The following is an 18,000-nucleotide window of genomic DNA, read 5'->3' as shown; positions in this document are numbered from 1 at the left end:
CAGCATCAGTCCTTCCAATGAATGTTCAGGACTGGTTTCCTTTAGGATGGACTGGTTTGATCTCCTTGCAGTCCAAGGGACTCTCAAGAGTCTCCTCCAACACCACAGTTCAAAACCATCAATTCTTCAGTGATCAGCTTTCTTTATAGTCCAAAGAACTATATACAGTTTCTTTATAGTCCAGGATCTCTCAGAGCCTCTCAAGAGCTGATGTGCATCGTGAAATCTCTTAGTGCCTTCTGGTGCTTGCTCTTGGTGCTTTCTGGTCTTATTTGAATACAGAACTTTGTGGTCTTCAACCTGTTCATTTTCCTCTCTTAATACTTTATTTGTGGGAGACTGTTTCTAAGAGCTTGGCAAACTGCAACCCTTCCTCTTGCAAACGGGGCAACAGAGACCCAGACCTTAATGGCTGCTGATCTGTGTCCTGACTTTGATAACATAGGCCTCGTGGGCTCTGGGAAGGAGTGTCCTTGACCCTCCTGTGAATGCCCTGGTAGGTGGATGGGGAAGGGAAGAGAAGAGGGAGACAGACAGAGACAGATAGACAGACAGTCCTGGCGGTGAGGAAGCTGTGGGCTGGTGACTCGTGCTCTGGCTGCGGGAGGATATTGTGCTTTAGTGTGTGTATTTTTCCACCTTTCTCCCCCAAATGACTTAATTTTAGGCTTCCTGGATAGGCACAGCCTTAAGAAAAAAAAATGTTTAAAAAAAGCCTTGGACCTCCCTGACTTCATATTCCCGTCCTGGGGTCACCAGGGACTGTCTGGGTGACTTGGAAGAGAGATGGGGCATTCCCTGAAGCCCAGTGGGGTGCTGGGATCTGGGCTGGGTCCTCCCCTGCCCAGAGGGGCACTCCCAGGACCGAGAGCCTCAGGGCAGCCACGCCCCACTTCCTCTGTGGGCTTCTTTGATCTCCTTCCCCGCTTCCCTGCAGGGCTGATGTTTGCCGGCTGGGCCGACTCCAGGTGCATGGTGGCGGGGCTGCTGCCTTCCCAGCCTGACTCATCCTTAGCAGCGCCATCGCCTGCTCCCCCTCCGTGACATCGAATTAGTCTGGGAAAGCTCTGGCCTCTCCATCGCTTACTGCCTTCTGAGGAGTGTTCGCGAGGCCCAGAAACCGTTTACAACATGTAGGGTTTTAAAAGTAAAATGTCCAGCCCTGCAGTTTCCCAAAGAGCCATAGGGTGAGGGTGAGGGTCAGAACAGGGCTGAGGGAGAGTCTGTGTGCTGTGCTTAGTTGCTCAGCCGTGTCTGACTCTTTGTGAACCCTATGGACTGTAGCCTGCCAGGCTCCTCTGTCCTTGGGGTTCTCCAGACAAGAATACTGGAGTGGGGATCTTCCCAACCCAGGGATCAAACCTGAGTTTCCTGCATCGGCAGGTGGATTCTTTACCACTGAGCCACCTGGGAAGCCCTACGGAGAGTCTACCCAAAGCCAATTATTTCCATTCCCTGCTTAAAACTTGCCAGCCACCCAGCTCTCCCAGCATCGGAACCTTCCCGTGGTTGGAGGCTGCCCTGCAGGTTCGTGCCACCACCCGCCCTTGTGCTCACCGAGCTCCCACAGCCCCTCCACGGTTGCCTCTCTCATGAGATTTTGCACATTCTGTTCCCTCTGTTGGAACACGCTTCCTTCCCTGAGCTTCATCAGCCCTGCTCACCTTTCTGGCCTCCCTCAGGAGACACTTTTCAAGGAATGACCTCCCTGGACAGCCTCACCCCTCGAATCTGATGCTTTCCTTTGTCTTGCTCACCCTGAGGGTCCTTCCTCAGGGTTTACTTGTCCTCAGGTGAGATGCACTCACAGCCCCTGGACCATAGCTCTCTCTCCTCCCTGCAGAGCCCAGGGGCCAGAGGAATCCTCAGGCTTCCCATCCTGCCACTTTCAGGCTTGTGTTCCCAGGAGCTAAGTGTGCGCAAAGTGTTAATGATTTCTCCGAGGCCCTGGGTGGAGTGGTTGGCATCTTGCATCCTGCGTGGGGCTCCACTGCCCCAGGAATGGGTTGTGGGCAAAGGCCCTCCTTGAGATCACAGTCTCTAAATAGTCTCTAAGGAACCACAGGGCCGGAAAAAAAAAAAAAAAAAAAAAAGGCAGGGAAGGGGCGGAAAGGAAAGGACTTTCCACCTTCCTACGCTGGAGATTTTAAAATATCCACTTTTCTGTCATAGTAGGACTTTCCAGAGGGAGGTGGGTTGAGATGCTGGAAACTGGGTCAGGTGATGGCATGGGCTTCCTCCTGCTTCCCACTGTGGGCTAGATTTCAGGTGCTCTCCTGGGTGTCCCTGGGAGGGGGAGCCTGCAAGCCCCAGCAGTACTCTGACCCCAGTGAAAAGTGAAAGTGTTAGGTACGCAGTTGTTTCAGACTCTTTATGACCCCAGGGACCATAGCCCACCAGGCTCCTCTGTCCATGGAATTCTCCAGGCAAGAATACTGGAGTGGATTGCCATTCTCTTCTCCAGGGGATCTACCTGACCCAGGAATCGAACTCAGATCTCCTGTATGACAAGCAGACTCTTTGCCATCTGAGCCACCAGGGAAGCCCACTCTGTCCCCAGGCCAGTGGTTAAATATTGACACCCCTCCCTGCCACAGAGTTGGGATCACTGGTGGTTTGTGCCTCACACAGAACAAGGATTTGGGGGAGCCTGGGTTTCGGGAGGGGAGAAATCTGCTTTTGGGGTCTTCTGGTGTTTCTTTCATTGGAAGGTTAAGTTTGTTCACCAGCCCGGCTGCCTCTATGAGCCTGGAGGAGTGGGCAGAACTGTCCCCACACCGAAGAGGAGGTGAAGCCAGGCCAGCCACCGTGCCGGGGTTTGCTCCGCTGACCCAGTAAAACATGGAAATATTCAAACTCGTACTGTCTCACTTCTTTCAGAAACAGATGGTGCTTGCTGACTTGAGCCAACGTTGATGTGTGTGTAGAGGAGAGAAACACCCTTCAGAAGGAACTGTTGCTGCAGCTCCGGAGTATTTGTGTTTAGGTTCCCCGCGTATAGGTGTGCCAGCTTAGAAAAAGCTGTTAGCATTGTGACACTGTGCTCTATATTTTGAACTTAGGTTGGCTTTATTCACTTTTTAAAATATGGCTTCACTGAGATATAATTCACATACCATCATCCAGTCAACCTTGTAAAACGTACTATTCATTAGTTTTTAGTATATTCAGAGTTGTGCTGTTTAAGGGGCTTTCCTGGTGGTTCAGTAATAAAGAATTCACCTGCCAATGCCGGAGACACAGGTGACGCTAGTTCGATCCCTGGGTCAGGAAGATTCCCCGGAGTAGGAAATGGCAACCCACTCCAGTGTTCTTGCCTGCAGAATTCTTGGACAGAGGAACCTGGCGGGCTACAGCCCATGGGGTTGCAAAGAGCTGGACAGGACTTAGCGACTAAACAACAGCAGCAATGGCTAATGATGTTGACCCTCTGTCTGTGTGTTCCCTGGCCATTTGTGTCTCTTTAAAGAAATGTCTGTTCAAATTGGCCTTCTCCACCTTTGGAATCATGCTAGCTTTACAGTATAGCTTCTCAATTTGCCTCTTGTGTTTTCTTGACCAGTTTTTATAAGAAGCAATTTTCTCTTAATAATTTGGTGAACTTGGTAAAAATACAGTATCAAAGCACCTGGGTGTGGATTGGGGAAGGTGTTTTACTCCTATTTCAATTCACTAGTACATATTTAGTAACTTGACTCAAATTTTCTATTTCTTTTTTCTTAACCAATGTTAGCATATTATATTTTCCCAGAAATTTGCAAATTACACATCCTGTTTATGACACCTTCTTACTTAATACCATATATCCCCATTGTCAACAAGTACATGCTTTGATGGAGCTGTGAAGCAGTGGGGTGTGCTCTCTGTTTTCACTCGTCTGTCCCTCTCAATAGATTAAGGTTAGTTGTCCATTTTTCTGTTCTGAACAGTGTGACTGTTGTTTGGGTTCTATCTCTGTGGTGAACAAGCCACCCACAATGCGGTGGCTAGAACAACAATCGTTTAATTGCTCAGGAATTTGGGCAGGGCTCAGCCGGGCAGTTTTTCTTCTATTGGTAGTGTCTGTTGTAGTCCCCAATGAAGCTGGGAGCTTGGCTGGGGCCAGAACACCCTAGATGCACCTCCCGTGAGGGCTGATTTGGTTTCTGTCTCTTTCTCCCCTCATAGACCCTCCTCCTCCACAGCTGCTGCCCTGTTCCCCTTCCGTGCCTTCTCTCCAGTAGATGAGTCAGGGTTGCCAGTCCAGTGGGCAGCAGAGCAGATCCGAGAAGCCTGTTGCGTTCTTGCCCTGGACATGGCAGGGCCTCCTTCCCACTGGTCCGCAGCAAGTCAGATGGTCACTGCAGATGTGAGAGGTGTGAGCAGACTTCCTGATTTATGAGAGTGCTGCGCATAGGGAGGGAGAGGAGGAATTGTTGATGTCACGTTTGCAGACAATGCATGACTGTGAACATCCTGATACACTTTGATGAATGTTGGTGTCAAAGGTGAACGTTGTTTGAGTGGACATGTGGTCTATTGTTCTGAGGATCTTAGGAAATCACATAAGGACTGGAACCAGGATAAAGTCCCCATCCTAGAATTTCTTGCTGTCTAGCAGGGACTGTGCACCAACACTGGCATGACTTGGAGTAACTATAGAAATGCTCCAAGAGCCTTGGGAGTTTATCCTTAGAGTAGTCTTCCCTCAGCTCCCTCACCTGCTGCAGGAGAGGACATTCTGGCCATTTTACAGAGAAGGAAACTGAGGCTCTGCAATCAGCTGGCTTGCCCTATTTGCTTCCTTCCTTCCCTGCTGCCTGGATTTGATCCCACGCCCCTTCTTTAATATTTTCTCTGCTCCCCACAATGTTGTGACAATAACATGCATCATGCAGGACTGAACACGCTCCTGATCTCTTGCCCCTTGGTGAGAGGGTGCGTTAAGGAGGTGACGAGGCTCAAGTGCCCAAGTCCTCAGGTCACGCTTCCAGCACTGTGTCCTGGTTCTCTCACTTTCAAGGTTTATCAATGTGGACTTTTGTCCTCCCCTCTCTAAACCTCACTCTGCTGCTGCTGCTAAGTCGCTTCAGTCGTGTCCGACTCTGCGACCCCATAGACGGAAGCCCACCAGGCTCCCCTGTCCCTGGGATTCTCCAGGCAAGAACACTGGAGTGGGCTGCCATTTCCTGCTCCAATGCATGAAAGTGAAAAGTGAAAGGGAAGTTGTTTAGTCATGTCCGACTCTTAGTGACCCCATGGACTGCAGCCTACCAGACTCCTCTGTCCATGGGATTTTCCAGGCAAGAGTACTGGAGTAGGGTACCATTACCTTCTCCGAAACCTCACTCTACTTGTGTATAAAATGGGAACAGTAACCTGATTGTTGGAGATCAGGGAGCTGGTACACAGAAAGCACCTAGATTGTCAGCAGTGGCAAAGGGGAGAGAGGGCATTTAGGTTCCCTGAAGCCCAGGTGACATTAGCGGCAAAGAATCTGCCAGTTGAGGAGCTGTGAAAGACATGGATTCAGCCCTTGTGCAGGGAAGATCTCTTGGAGAAGGGCATGGCAACCCACTCCAGTATTCTTGCTTGGAGAATTCCATGGACAGAGGAGCCTGATGGGCTACCATCTACAGGGTCGCAAAGTGTCGGACATGACTGAAGTGACTTGGCACACACGGGGTCCCCACCCTGACATGTCCAGCTTCTGCTGTCACCTGGGCTGAGTCAGGAAGGTCGGTGTGTTCGTGGTGAATACACATGTCATAAAGGGCTTGTTCATTCCTCCTGGTGTAAGAGCCATTGATTTCTAATGAGATGCTCCAGGTGGTGTCGAGAAATTCGCACTTTCCCAGCCATCTGTCTGGATGTGGCTGCTGAGTAATTTCTCGCCTGTCCCGTTCATGGGGCCAACCTGGGGCTGAGCCCTCCGTCTCAAAGCGGAGCCTGTGTGAGCATCCCACTCCCCCACCTCTACAGGGCTGTCCTGTTCCAATGCCTTCCACTAAGGCTTGGCTCTTCTCAGCAAGGCTGGAACACACTGCGAACCAGGACTCAGGGGAGGGAGACTGCGCTCGCATGCACGTTGATTCACAATGAGTCAACGCTCGCCTGTAACATCTGGCCCTCGATGTCCCGGCTGTAATAAGAGAATGTTTAGTATCGTTTGGCAAAGCGTTCTCTCTCCAAAGGCCTGATTCTGTTCCCTGAGTTACTATTCATTGTTTTACTGTCCATCAGGGCCTATCCGGATATCTGGTCACATTTTCCTGCAAATAACAATTTTCTGGCAGAGTCGCCACCCAGGTTGATGACTTCTGTGCTGCAGTGTGGCGGTTTCCTGCTGGGGCCCTGGGAGCCTGAGCGAGTGAGGGGATTGTTTCGGAGTGTGTTTCTTCTCTCATCTGTTAATTGTTGAGAGCAGCAGGCTGGTTCGTTGACAGTCTTGGTAACTCTCCATAGCTAGGAAAGCCATCAAGGCAAATTGGAGATGAAGAGAGTGGAAATTCTCATTTGGGATCTGGGTGAACATCCTTCTGCAAGTCAGTTTTTTGAAGCTACATCTGAAAGGGCCCCGAGAAAAAATAGAAGTAAATGGGTCACGGAAGATTGTTTCCTTATCTTAATTCGGTTTGGCCGTGAAAGTTGAACAGCATCCTCAAAATGTTCTGTGGCTCTAAAAAGTCTTGCTTGCTAGTCTGATCTCTCTGTATTACAGAGGCAGTGAGTGTCCTACAGTCACAAGAGACTGTGGTTTGGTTGGCTAAGAGACAAGTCACTGTCTTGTATTGTGGCTCCGCTTGTTGTCCGTAAGCTCAGAAGTCGTATCTCAATCACGTGCATGGTGGTGGTGGTTTAGTGCTCAGTCGTGTATGACTCTTTGCGACCCCATGGATGGTAGCCTGCCAGGCTCCTCTGTCCGTGGCATTTCCCAGGCAAGAATACTGGAGTGGGTTGCCATTTCATTCTCCGGGGAATCTTCCTGACCCAGGGATTGAACCTGGGTCTCCTCCATTGCAGGCAGATTCTTTACTGACTGAGCCATGTAATTTCCCAGGAAAATTAGATTCCCCCCAACATGAAAAAGATTGTCAGTACCTTGGAGCAGGAACTGGTTGGATGCTGTTCATCACTGTACCCACTGCCTGGTACAGTATAGAAGCTCAAATATATTAACTGGCTATCAAAGGACTCAAAATTTTTGTTTTGAATTCTTATAATTAAAAGTTGCAAAAGGGACATTATGATATCTTATATACTAGAATTCTACTATCTAGGAGTGTAAAAATTCATTCATCCATCCATCCATCTTTCTTCCATTCATCTATCATTCACCATCCATCCATCCTTCCATCCGTCTTCCATCCATCCATCCGTCCATCCATCCATCCATCTTCATCCATTCACCCTCCATCCTTATAATGATGTTTGCTGGGGGTCCACTTCCTAATGCTTGGTGGCCCCATGAAGAAATTATATAGTGTGGAAATAAGGAGCATCTCTGCACTGGTGCTCAGATGCCAGGCTGAAGCCCCAGTCTAGCATCTTCCTGGCTAAGTGACCTTGGGCAAGTCATGGTTTTATCGTGGATCCATCAGAGATGGTAATACCCCCACAATTTAGTGTTGTAAGAACTGAATGAGACAACATGTGTAGAGCTCTTGGGACAGTGCCTGGCAAGTGGTGTATAAGTGAACAAGGGTGAACTTCTGTTCCCTGAGACTTCTAGCCTCATGAAGATGGTGGGATTCCTGCCTTCCTGTGCTCTGTCCCACTAGTATCCCCTCAACATTGTTGTTGTTCATTCACTCAGTCGTGTCTGACTCTCTGCAACCCCATGGACTGCAGCACACCAGGCTTCCCTGTCTTTCACCATCTCCCGGAGCTTGCTCAAACCCACGTCCATTGAGTCAGTGATGCCATCCAACCATCGCATCCTTTGTCACCCCCAACAAATCTGAAGGGCACGTCTGTCTCATAGCAGCTCCTTGTCTCCTGTGTGTATCTCTTTAGCCCCGTTCTGCACTCTGTCTCCCATCAGGGGTCTCCATGGCTGGATCTTGGTCTGATGAATGCACTTTGTTGGGGGAGGGGCTGGCGGACCTCCTGCCAGCTCCCCCACTCACAAAGTCCTCCCATGCACCAGTGGCTGACTGGCTGACCGGGGTGACCGAGCCACAACCTGCTGACCTGGAGCCTGCGTCTCTCTCCTCTCTTGCAGGGAGTCCGACCTGTTCCTGCTCGACAGCCGCACCCTCTGGGCCTCAGAGGAGGGCTGGCTCGTTTTTGATATCACAGCCACCAGCAACCACTGGGTGGTCAACCCGCGGCACAACCTGGGCCTGCAGTTGTCGGTGGAGACTCTGGATGGTAAGTCCCCGGCCAGCACCCCAGCTCGTGCTGATGCAGCCCGCAACTGTAGACCCCGGGGGGACCTCAACTCATGTCTATTAGGACCAGGTTTCCTCTGCTCCCTACCCCATCAGCACTTCCTATCGAGCATTCTAATCCAAATGAAAGCCCTTTTTCATATGGCATTTATACTGTTGGCCAAAGCTGGGTTGGTAAGGCCTCATTGCTCCAAGTGTGGTTCCAAAGCAGCACAGGTGGCCCCACCGTTAGAAATGCAGACTCTCTGGCCCATCCCAGGCCTGCCCTATCTGACCTGCACTGCAGCTGAGCCCCTAGTGATGCTCGCACATGCAACATCTGAGCCGTGCTGACGCAGGCCCCTCAAACTCAGGACACAGGACATCCTGGGGTGTCTTGGGCTTTGTAGGATGTTTCATGGTATCCCTGGCCTCTCCCCACTTGAAGCCAATAGCCTCTCCCACTTGTGACACCAAAAATGTCTCTAGACATTGTCAGATGTCCGCTGCAGGGCAAAATCACCCCAGTGAAGGACATTGCACAGGTGTGAGGCATGAACCCCCTTCCAAGAGACTGAATGTAGTGCTGACTCCCGAATACTTGGAGAAGCTACTGTTTGCCCTCCCCCAGCATCTCTCCCACATGCCATGGCCGTGTTTTCTGAGAAGGGCAGACAAGAAGGCAAGTGGAGCAGTAGGGTGGCCCTGGCTGTGCCAGTTTTTCCTTCCACAAAGTCTATTTCTTATGAAGTGGGGGTGGTTTTAGGATGTGCAACATCTTTCTTATACCAGTTTTAAAAAATTTATATTTTAGTGTGTTATGTTGTGTTAGTTACTCAGTTGTGTCCAACTCTTTTATGACCCCCATGGACTGTAGCCCACCAGGCTCCTCTGTCCATGGGATTCTCCAGGCAAGAATGCTGGAGTAGGTTGCCATTTCCTTCTCCAGGGGATCTTCCCAATCCAGGAATCGAACCTGGGTCTCCTGCATTGCAGGAGGATTCTTTACTGACATCCCTCTGACATCCTTCCTCCAGCTGCTGTGTTCCGCCCCCCAGAGGCCAGGGATACCATGAAACATCCTACAAAGCCCGAGACACCCCAGGATGTCCTGTGTCCTGAGTTTGAGGGGCCTGCGTCAGCACGGCTCAGATGTTGCATGTGCGAGCATCACTAGGGGAAGCCCATATTTTAGTATAGGTATTAACAATACATGTTCTAGGCTCAAAATTTAAGTTCCAGATGTGTGCAACACTGAATAGTTTCCCTCTGACATCCTTCCTCCAGCTGCTGCGTTCCGCCCCCCAGAGGCAGCTATGTCCGAGTTATTGGGTACTTCCCTTGTGACTCAGCTGCAATGCGGGAGACCTGGGTTCGATCCCTGGGTTGGGAAGATCCCCTGGAGAAAGGAAAGGCTACCCACTCCAGTATTCTGGCCTGGAGAATTCCAGGGACTGTATAGTCCATGGGGTCGCAAGGAGTTGGACACGACTGAGCTACTTTCACTTCAAGGATGCCTTCTGGGCATCTAAGCTATTAAATGTATAGAGTCTGCTTTTTCCTCCCCCCACAATACTGGCATAGTCTACACAGTGTCCTTCACCTTGCTTTTTTCACCTGACAATGTATCTCGGAGGCTGGTCTTTTTCTGCCGTTAAAGTGCTTCCCGTTCTTTAAAGGCTCTTGTGTGTCTGTGTGCATGTGGAGTGAATGCAGCCCTACTGCTCTCTCACTGTGTGACTGGACAATTTCCCTCATGTCCCAGAGCCTCCGTTCCTCATCTCCAGCACTCAGGTAATGAGAGGGCCTGGGCCATTGGGTTGTTCTGAGGTTGAGTGAGTTAATACAGAAGACTTTTAAAAATCATGTCCTGTACTAGTTTGCATTCCCACCAACAGTGTAAGAGGGTTCCCTTTTCTCCACACCCTCTCCAGCATTTACTGCTTGTAGACTTTTGGATCGCAGCCATTCTGACTGGCGTGAAATGGTACCTCATTGTGGTTTTGATTTGCACTTCTCTGATAATGAGTGATGTTGAGCATCTTTTCATGTGTTTGATAGCCATCTGTATGTCTTCTTTGGAGAAATGTCTATTTAGTTCTTTGGCCCATTTTTTGATTGGGTCATTTATTTTTCTGGAATTGAGCTGCAGGAGTTGCTTGTATATTTTTGAGATTAGTTGTTTGTCAGTTGCTTCATTTGCTATTATTTTCTCCCATTCTGAAGCCTGTCTTTTCACCTTGCTTATAGTTTCCTTTGTTGTGCAGAAGCTTTTAATTTTAATTAGGTCCCATGCAAACTAGTACAGCCACTATGGAGAACAGTGTGGAGATTCCTTAAAAAACTGGATATAGAACTGCCTTATGACCCAGAAATCCCACTGCTGGGCATACATACCAAGGAAACCAGAATTGAAAGAGACACGTGTAGCCCAGTGTTCATCGCAGCACTGTTTATAATAGCCAGGACATGGAAGCAACCTAGATGTCCATCAGCAGATGAATGGATAAGAAAGCTGTTGTACATATACACAATGGAGTATTACTCAGCCATTAAAAAGAAAACATTTGAATCAGTTCTAATGAGGTGGATGAAACTGGAGCCTATTATACAGAGTGAAGTAAGCCAGAAAGAAAAACACCAATACAGTATAATAACGCTTATATATGGAATTTAGAAAGATGGTAACGATAACCTTGTATGTGAGACAGGAAGAGACACAGATGTATAGAACAGTCTTTTGGACTCTGTGGGAGAGGGAGAGGGTGGGATGATTTGGGAGAATGGCATTAAAACATGTATAATATCATATATGAAACGAATCTCCAGTCCAGGTTAGATGCATGATACTGGATGCTTGGGGCTGGAGCACTGGGATGACCCAGAGGGATGGTGCGGGGCGGGAGGTGGGAGGGGAGTTCAGGATGGGGAACACATGTACACCCGTGGCAGATTCATGTTGATGTATGGCAAAACCAATACAATATTGTAAAGTAATTAACCTCCAATTAAAATAAATAAATTTATATTAAAAAAAAGAAAATACCAGAGAAAAAAATAAATAAAAATCATGTCCTGAGGTACACAGGAATCCCTTGGGCTTCTTGTGAAAATGCAGGTCCTGATTCAGCAGGTCTGGGGCAAAAGGAGGCTGTGGTCCAAACACCAGCCCCCCCAAGTGATGCAGAAGCTGCTGGTCCCCAGACTGTGCTTTGAGTAGCAAGGGCTGAGAAGAGGACTCGACTCGTAATACACATGTCCTAGAAGTTGTTACTACCACCAAAAGTGACTCATCCAGTCCCCCTGTGATGAATGTCTAGAGTTTCCCGTCTTTCACTCTTACAAACAGGGCTGCAGTGCATATGTCCTTGGACCCTTGAGTGAGTGTAACTCTAGAAACAGTTCCTAAAAGTGACATTGTCTGTTTGTAGTTTTGATCAGTATTGTCAATTTGCCCTCCTGAGAGGTCATTCCATTTGTACAAGGGCACCGGTGCCCCTTCTTTGTTGGAAGGAAGATGCTCAGTTGTTCAGTCGTATCCAACTCTGTGTGGCCCCATGGACTGTAGCCTGCCAGGCTCCTCTGCCCTTGGAATTTTACAGGCAAGAATACTGGTGTGGTGTTTCCTCCTCCAGGGGATCTTCCTGACCCAGGGATCAAACATGCATCCTCCGCAGCGGCAGGCGTATTCTTCATCAGCTTTCAAACCTACCTGTCTTGGCTAATCCGATAGATGACACATGGGATCTCATAGTTTTGCTTTGCTTTTCTCTCCTCTGAGTGAGGCTGAGCCCTTCCTCTAAATTTGCCATTTCCTCCTTGTCTGTCTCCTCTGTCCATTGCTTGCAGAGGGTGTTGGGCTTTTTCTGCTTTACATTTTAGGGACATTTGGTCCTTTGTGATTGAGCTGTAAATATTGTTCCAGTTTTTACTTTTTCTTTTACTGTGGTTAATGCTGGGTTTTGCCAAGTAGATTTAGACAGCATAGATACATTTTATCATTTTTTCTCCAGAATTATCTATGGCCACATGCTATATGGGAATGGTCACAGAGTTTAGGGCCACGCCTGTCTTCTTTCCAGTCTAGTCTTCTTCCTACTGACGGTTTTCCCAAGCTTCCCTCCCACCCTAAACTTTCCTTCCCCTTTCCGTGCCCCTAACACTTTATAGTGGGGTCCTAGAAGGTACTGTAGTTTCCTGTTGTTCTATACCTGATTGGCAAGCTATGCATGGTGGACCAAATTCAGCCTCCAAGCTGTTTTGGGGTGCCTGTGAGCTAAGAATAGTTTTCAAATTTTTAAATGGCTGAGAAAAAATTTTTAAAGACTATTTTGTGACATAAAAGTATATGAGATCTACATTTTGGTGTCCATAAATAAAGTTTTAGTATTCCACAGTCATACTAACTGGTTTATGCCATCACCCGAGCCTGCTTTCGTGCTGTAACAACACAGTGACGCTGTGGCCCAGAAATCTGGAAATACTATTTGCAGAAATGCTGTTTATAGAAGGAGTTTGCCACTACCAGAATTTCTCAAACCGTGTTCTGTGAGGAATCATGACCAGTTACGTGCAAGAAAGGCTAGGCTGGATGAACTAAGCAGGTTTCACTGCAGGACTTATCAGAGCCTTTATTTTGCCAATGCCCATTGTGAATCTCCTGATAGGGTCAACAGCGTAGATGAATTCCAAACTTATTTGGCAATAGGTTCATTCAGGTCTTCTTTGTTCTTAAAAGTCCCTGTGGAACATATTGGGTATGGGGCACAAATGAGGCTGAGGGAGACTTGATTGCTTTCTTCAGAGTGACCTTTTCCCTGAACTTGTGGATACGGGTTTGACCTGCTAATTTGACCTCAGTGGGTCTGGTGCTCCTCTGTCCTGCCTACCCTTCTGGCTCAGGATGGCTTAGGTTTGGTTTTTCTCTTAAGGGACACTCAACCCAGTGTCAAGCCTGCCAACCCCTTTCTCCCCCACACCCAGGGTCTTTGTCCCCCACCTTTTGCTGAGGCTTGGCATTTATTGAGGTGTCATAGCCCGATGGTTAGAGCCTGGGCTCAGGAGCTGGCTAACTCCTCAGGTTTGAGTCCCAGCTCTGCTGTTTCTAGCCACATGACACAGGGTGAGTCACTTAATGTCCCTCATCTGGAAAATGGGGTTAATAATAGCTTCCACCTCTCAGGGTGGTTGTGAAGGATTAGATGAGCTCATGCCAGTGAAAAGCTTAATTGCTTAACATGTGGTAGCTGCTAAGCACAAAGTAAGTGCTTTCTGCCATTGTCTCCTATAATCCTCACCATTACCAGTTGGGTGGATGCTATTATTAACATCTCCATGGGACAGGCGAGGGAACTGAGGCCCCTGAGGGGTGTTGAGTCTCTATATTCCATCAGCTGCCTCCATGCAGGAGGAGTATAGCCTAGTGGCCGCAAGATGCTGTCTAGAGTTAGGGTAAGGGTCTGATGCCGGGCCCCTGACTTGGCGCCTCACCTCCTCCCCTCCTAATGGGGCCCTGGGGCCGGGCATGGATGCTGCCGCCCTGGGACCTGACTTGTCCAGGTGCTGTGCACACTGAGGCAGCAAGTTTGGTCTGGTTGCCCGAGTCAGAGAAGGCCCACCCACCCACACCATCTGGGAGGGGCAGAATATTCAGTGGGCAGCTGGGCATGTGAGTTTTTGGATCTTTGAAGGGGGGATGAGATAAGAAGCGAGAGAGCCCAGCATTTCTGAGACCACAGGCTCCTGGCTGGGAAACTTTTCCTCCACGGGGTTCCTTCTGTATCAGAATCCTCAGGGTGGCAGGCACATTGAACATACAGATTCCCAGGCTCCATCCCCAGACCCTCTGATGGCGAGTCCCCGAAGATGGGCCCAGGAATCTGCCTTTTCTCACAAGCTCCTCAGTAACTTGGAATCTGGCCCAGTGATAAGATTCTGGTGAAGTCATGCCCTGTGTTTTGGGGTACGCTGTTTATAAGATGGTGCTCAGGCTGGCCACATCTAAACGTGAGTTCAAACCTTTTCATGTTGGATGCCTACACAGGTGAAAGATCAGCGGGGCCTGCTGGGGAGTCCATGAATGCTGGGGTCCACGTGATGGGCAGATTAGTGGGCAAATAAGGTGTGCCAGCCCTGCATGGCCTGTGGAAACAGCCTGGTCCCTGCCCTGGGACCACTAGCTGTAACATGAACTCAGTGAGGGTCGCTGCCTTGGACAGCACCTGGAGGGGATGAGTTCCAGGGCGTGGCACCCGTGCCCAACTCCCAGTGCCCCATCTGGGAGGAGAGGGGATGGGGCCCTGAGCTAGGCGTGCAGCGTCTTACGGCGAGCTCACTTTCATCCTTGTGAAGTACAGGGATTACAGACCTCCTTTCCTGATGTTTGGTGCGAGGTGAGGTGAGCCCGGGTCTCCAAATGCCGCCTGAGACCACCCAGGAAGCGTGTATCTGTTTCCTCTTCCTCCAGCTGCAGCCCTCCTGTCGGAGAGTGTGCACAGCTGGGGCCTCCGCCAGCCAGCAAGCCCCTGTGGGAGAAGCCCATAAACCCCTCGGGCACCTGGGGCTCATCAGGAACCAAGTGGGGAGCCTCATCTCATCTCTGAGGATGGGATGCTGCAGGAAGGAGGGCTGGTGTCTGCTGTCCCTCCTTGCACAGACGAGGACAGGAAGCCCCTCCCCCACCACAGCCACAAAGGCTGGGCAGGTCCCCCACCCCCCAGGGGTGGTGGGAGAGGGGAGAAGAGGCCCCCTGAGCAGAAGAGACCCTGACACTAGAGTGGAGGGCCTGCCAGCTGGCAAGGGGGCTATCCAGGAGGTGCTGCTGAGAGCTGAACCCTCACAGCCTGCCTGGACCAGGGGATCTCATGCAGGAACAGAGCGGGTTTAGGCCTGCGGCTCCTACATTCACTCCAGGGCCCAGGAGCCTGGTGCTCCACAGGGAGGCCTCATGTGATTTTGGGAGTTCAGTCCAACCTCCTGATGCCATCCATGTCCCTTGTTCCTTGGGCATGATTATGGCTAGGAGGAAGAAAAGAGTGAATTCATGTAAAATGCTGAGCCCTGGGCCAGCACCCTGTCCATGGAATGACGTCACCAGCAGCCACACCTGGGGGCAGTGTGTCATTAACAAGCTCCTGCTGGATGCACAGCTGGCCATCCAGACAGAACCCAGGACCCTAAAGCGTCTTGGTTTCTGCCTGGCTGTTCTCTCCAAATCCCCTTTCCTGAGAAGAGAGTTTGAAAAAGGACCCAGAAGACAGTGGGTTTCCCACAGGACTAACTAGAGGAGCCAGCGTCACTGAAGTGGCCAGGGCTCCTCCCTCCATGCAAAAATATTAAAAATTATGTTTATAACCATCTGGGTATAACGATGAATATATCCTAGCTGGATTAAAAATGAAAACATTGTGTCCAGCCCTAAAAACCCCATGTTTTGTGTTCTGATTTTAAGAGACGTTAGGATGTTTTCCTGGGCCCCTAAAAATACCATGGGCCTGACCACAGGGCCTGATGGTCAAGTCAGCCCTGGGCCTGCATGCCAGCCTGGGAGTGATGATGAACCCTCTGAGCCCCAGCACCTGGTGGTGAGAACCAGCTTCCTACCATCAAGGGCCTTTTGGCCTACGTTGAAAGCACATTTATTCACTCAACAAACATCTGTGTAGAGCTCTGATGGGCCAGGGGGCTATTGCAGACTCTGCTCCAGCTTGAACAAGACAAGGCTTCTCCCATCCTGAGGACAGCTCGGGGGGGTTCCTGCACATGGCATTCCTGATACTGCCTCCCATCGCCAAGCAACGGCGAAGTGAATACTGATTTGGGCTGGAGACTTTTACATCTTTGCAGACACAGAAGCACCTACTCTTGTTCCCAAGACATCTGTTCCAACCTCTTGTCCTTACTTACAGGATCCTCCTTCTTTCCCTTGTCTGCTTAAGAAATCACTGACAGCTCGGGAGGGCAGCACTGTTCAGCCCTGGATCCCTGACCCAAGAATATAATCTGAGGGTCTCAGTTCCCCTCTCATACTCTCTCGTAGGGGACCTCCAGCTTCCTGACCGCCCCAGAGCTCCAAGACCAGAAGGGCCCCTTCTTCACCCACCCACCCACCTCTGCCTTCTGGAGGCAGACTCGGGCTCGTGCTGGACTTCTATGTACATAAAGGGCCTCGGGCTTCTCTCCAGGGCCGCAAGAGTACATATCCCTATTCTTGATCATCCCAGATGGGATCAAATGGGATTGCGAGGCACTTAAAGGATTGATTGAGGGCATATGCTGTGCAAGTGTGGCGCCGGCCGCAGCAGCTGGGGACAGCCCCAGGAGTGAGCCAATCGCCCACGGAGGCCGAGGAGACTAAGCCCCGTCAAGCTGAGGTTGGCGAGCAGTCCACCCGAGGCACAGCTGGCTCCCAGGTGCCTTTGTCCTTGCGATTGCTTCACATCCTGTTTGTTCAGAAGCCAGAGCGAGAGAACCAAGGAAGAGGCCTTGATGACTGGGAGGCTGGGGTGGGTCCTTCCAGGGCTGGTGGGCAATGGCAGCTGGGGTGGCCTTGGGAAATTGGGGTAAGGAGATGTCACAAACATTAACTGTGTTCTCACTGGTCACTTAGGCCTTGGTCCATCAAGAGGAGTGGCTGGAATTAATGTGTTTTGCACAATGAAGGAGGAGCATTCTTAATGCTCTGGGACTCTGAAGGGCACCCAATAGCTATAGGCCTGGAAAACAAAGAAGCCACAAGAAAACCAAAATGCCACCACTCTCTGCAGTTGAGCTGTGCTCCCTCCTCTCCTGGGAGGCCCATCTTGTGCTTCTTGTCTGCTCCTGGGCTCTTCTGGGCTGGGCATGCCATTTCTGCTCAGGCCACTGGGACCTGCCAGCCGTGGCCTGATGCACTGGCTCATCCCTGGTCCTCAAATCACTTCCCAGAGTCCAACATCCACACCCTTGCCCACCTGGCCCACCTCTTGTAAGGATCTCCCCTTCGAGCCTCCATGGATCCCTCCAACTCCTGGAGGCCCCAGAAGTGGTCTGTGTCCGTGCCTGGGCAATCTCTCCTTTCTGCTTTTCCAGCCACTTGCGCTCAGCGAAGGCTCAGTGGTCAAGTCTGTAGCCTCCAGTCATCTTTCTCCATCTGTAAATGGAATAGCTAGTAGTCAGTGAGCTTCCCTGTTGGCTCAGACAGTAAAGAATCAGCCTGCAATGCGGGAGACCCAGGTTCAATCCCTGGGTTGGGAAGATCCCCTAGTATGGCAACCCACTCCAGTATTCTTGCCTGGAGAATCCCCATGGACAGAGGAGCCTGGCAGGCTACGGTCCATGGGATTGAAAAGAGTCGGACACAACTGAGCGACTGAGCACAGCACATAGCACAGTAGTCAGTAGTCCTGCCTGAGGAGCTGTACACAGAATGGGCTCCACACGGTGCCTGGCATGAAGCACATACTCAATAATCTGCTGTGAACCAGCAATGGGTAGAGCCCACTCTTCCAGGAACCCTTTCCTTGGCAGATAATAGACAGTAAAGGCATCTTATCTCATGGGGACATTTTATGGTTTTCTTTTCAAGTCTAGAATTATATGGATCTGGGTCATTTAGTCCAGAGATCAGCAAACTCTTTCTGTAAAGTGCCAGATGATAAATGTTTTGGTT

General features: G+C 50.1%; 1 protein-coding gene and 1 long non-coding RNA gene across 2 annotated transcripts in view; both read left to right on the top strand.

Moving 5' to 3' along the window:
- BMP7 (bone morphogenetic protein 7) overlaps nt 1–18,000 on the top strand; it is an 85,231-nt gene that overhangs the window by 48,760 nt on the left and 18,471 nt on the right. The window contains exon 3 of the mRNA XM_006049008.3: nt 8,204–8,352. Within this exon, the coding sequence (XP_006049070.1) occupies nt 8,204–8,352 (149 nt within the window). The remainder of the gene's footprint in view (nt 1–8,203; nt 8,353–18,000) is intronic.
- LOC123329189 lies at nt 11,441–16,623 on the top strand. The gene is made up of 2 exons (XR_006544485.1): nt 11,441–14,357; nt 16,390–16,623. It is a non-coding gene; the product is annotated as an uncharacterized LOC123329189 (long non-coding RNA).

Source organism: Bubalus bubalis, chromosome 14, assembly GCF_019923935.1.
Source record: "Bubalus bubalis isolate 160015118507 breed Murrah chromosome 14, NDDB_SH_1, whole genome shotgun sequence".
NCBI lineage: Eukaryota > Metazoa > Chordata > Mammalia > Artiodactyla > Bovidae > Bubalus > Bubalus bubalis.
This window is presented reverse-complemented; position numbering and strand designations above follow the sequence as displayed.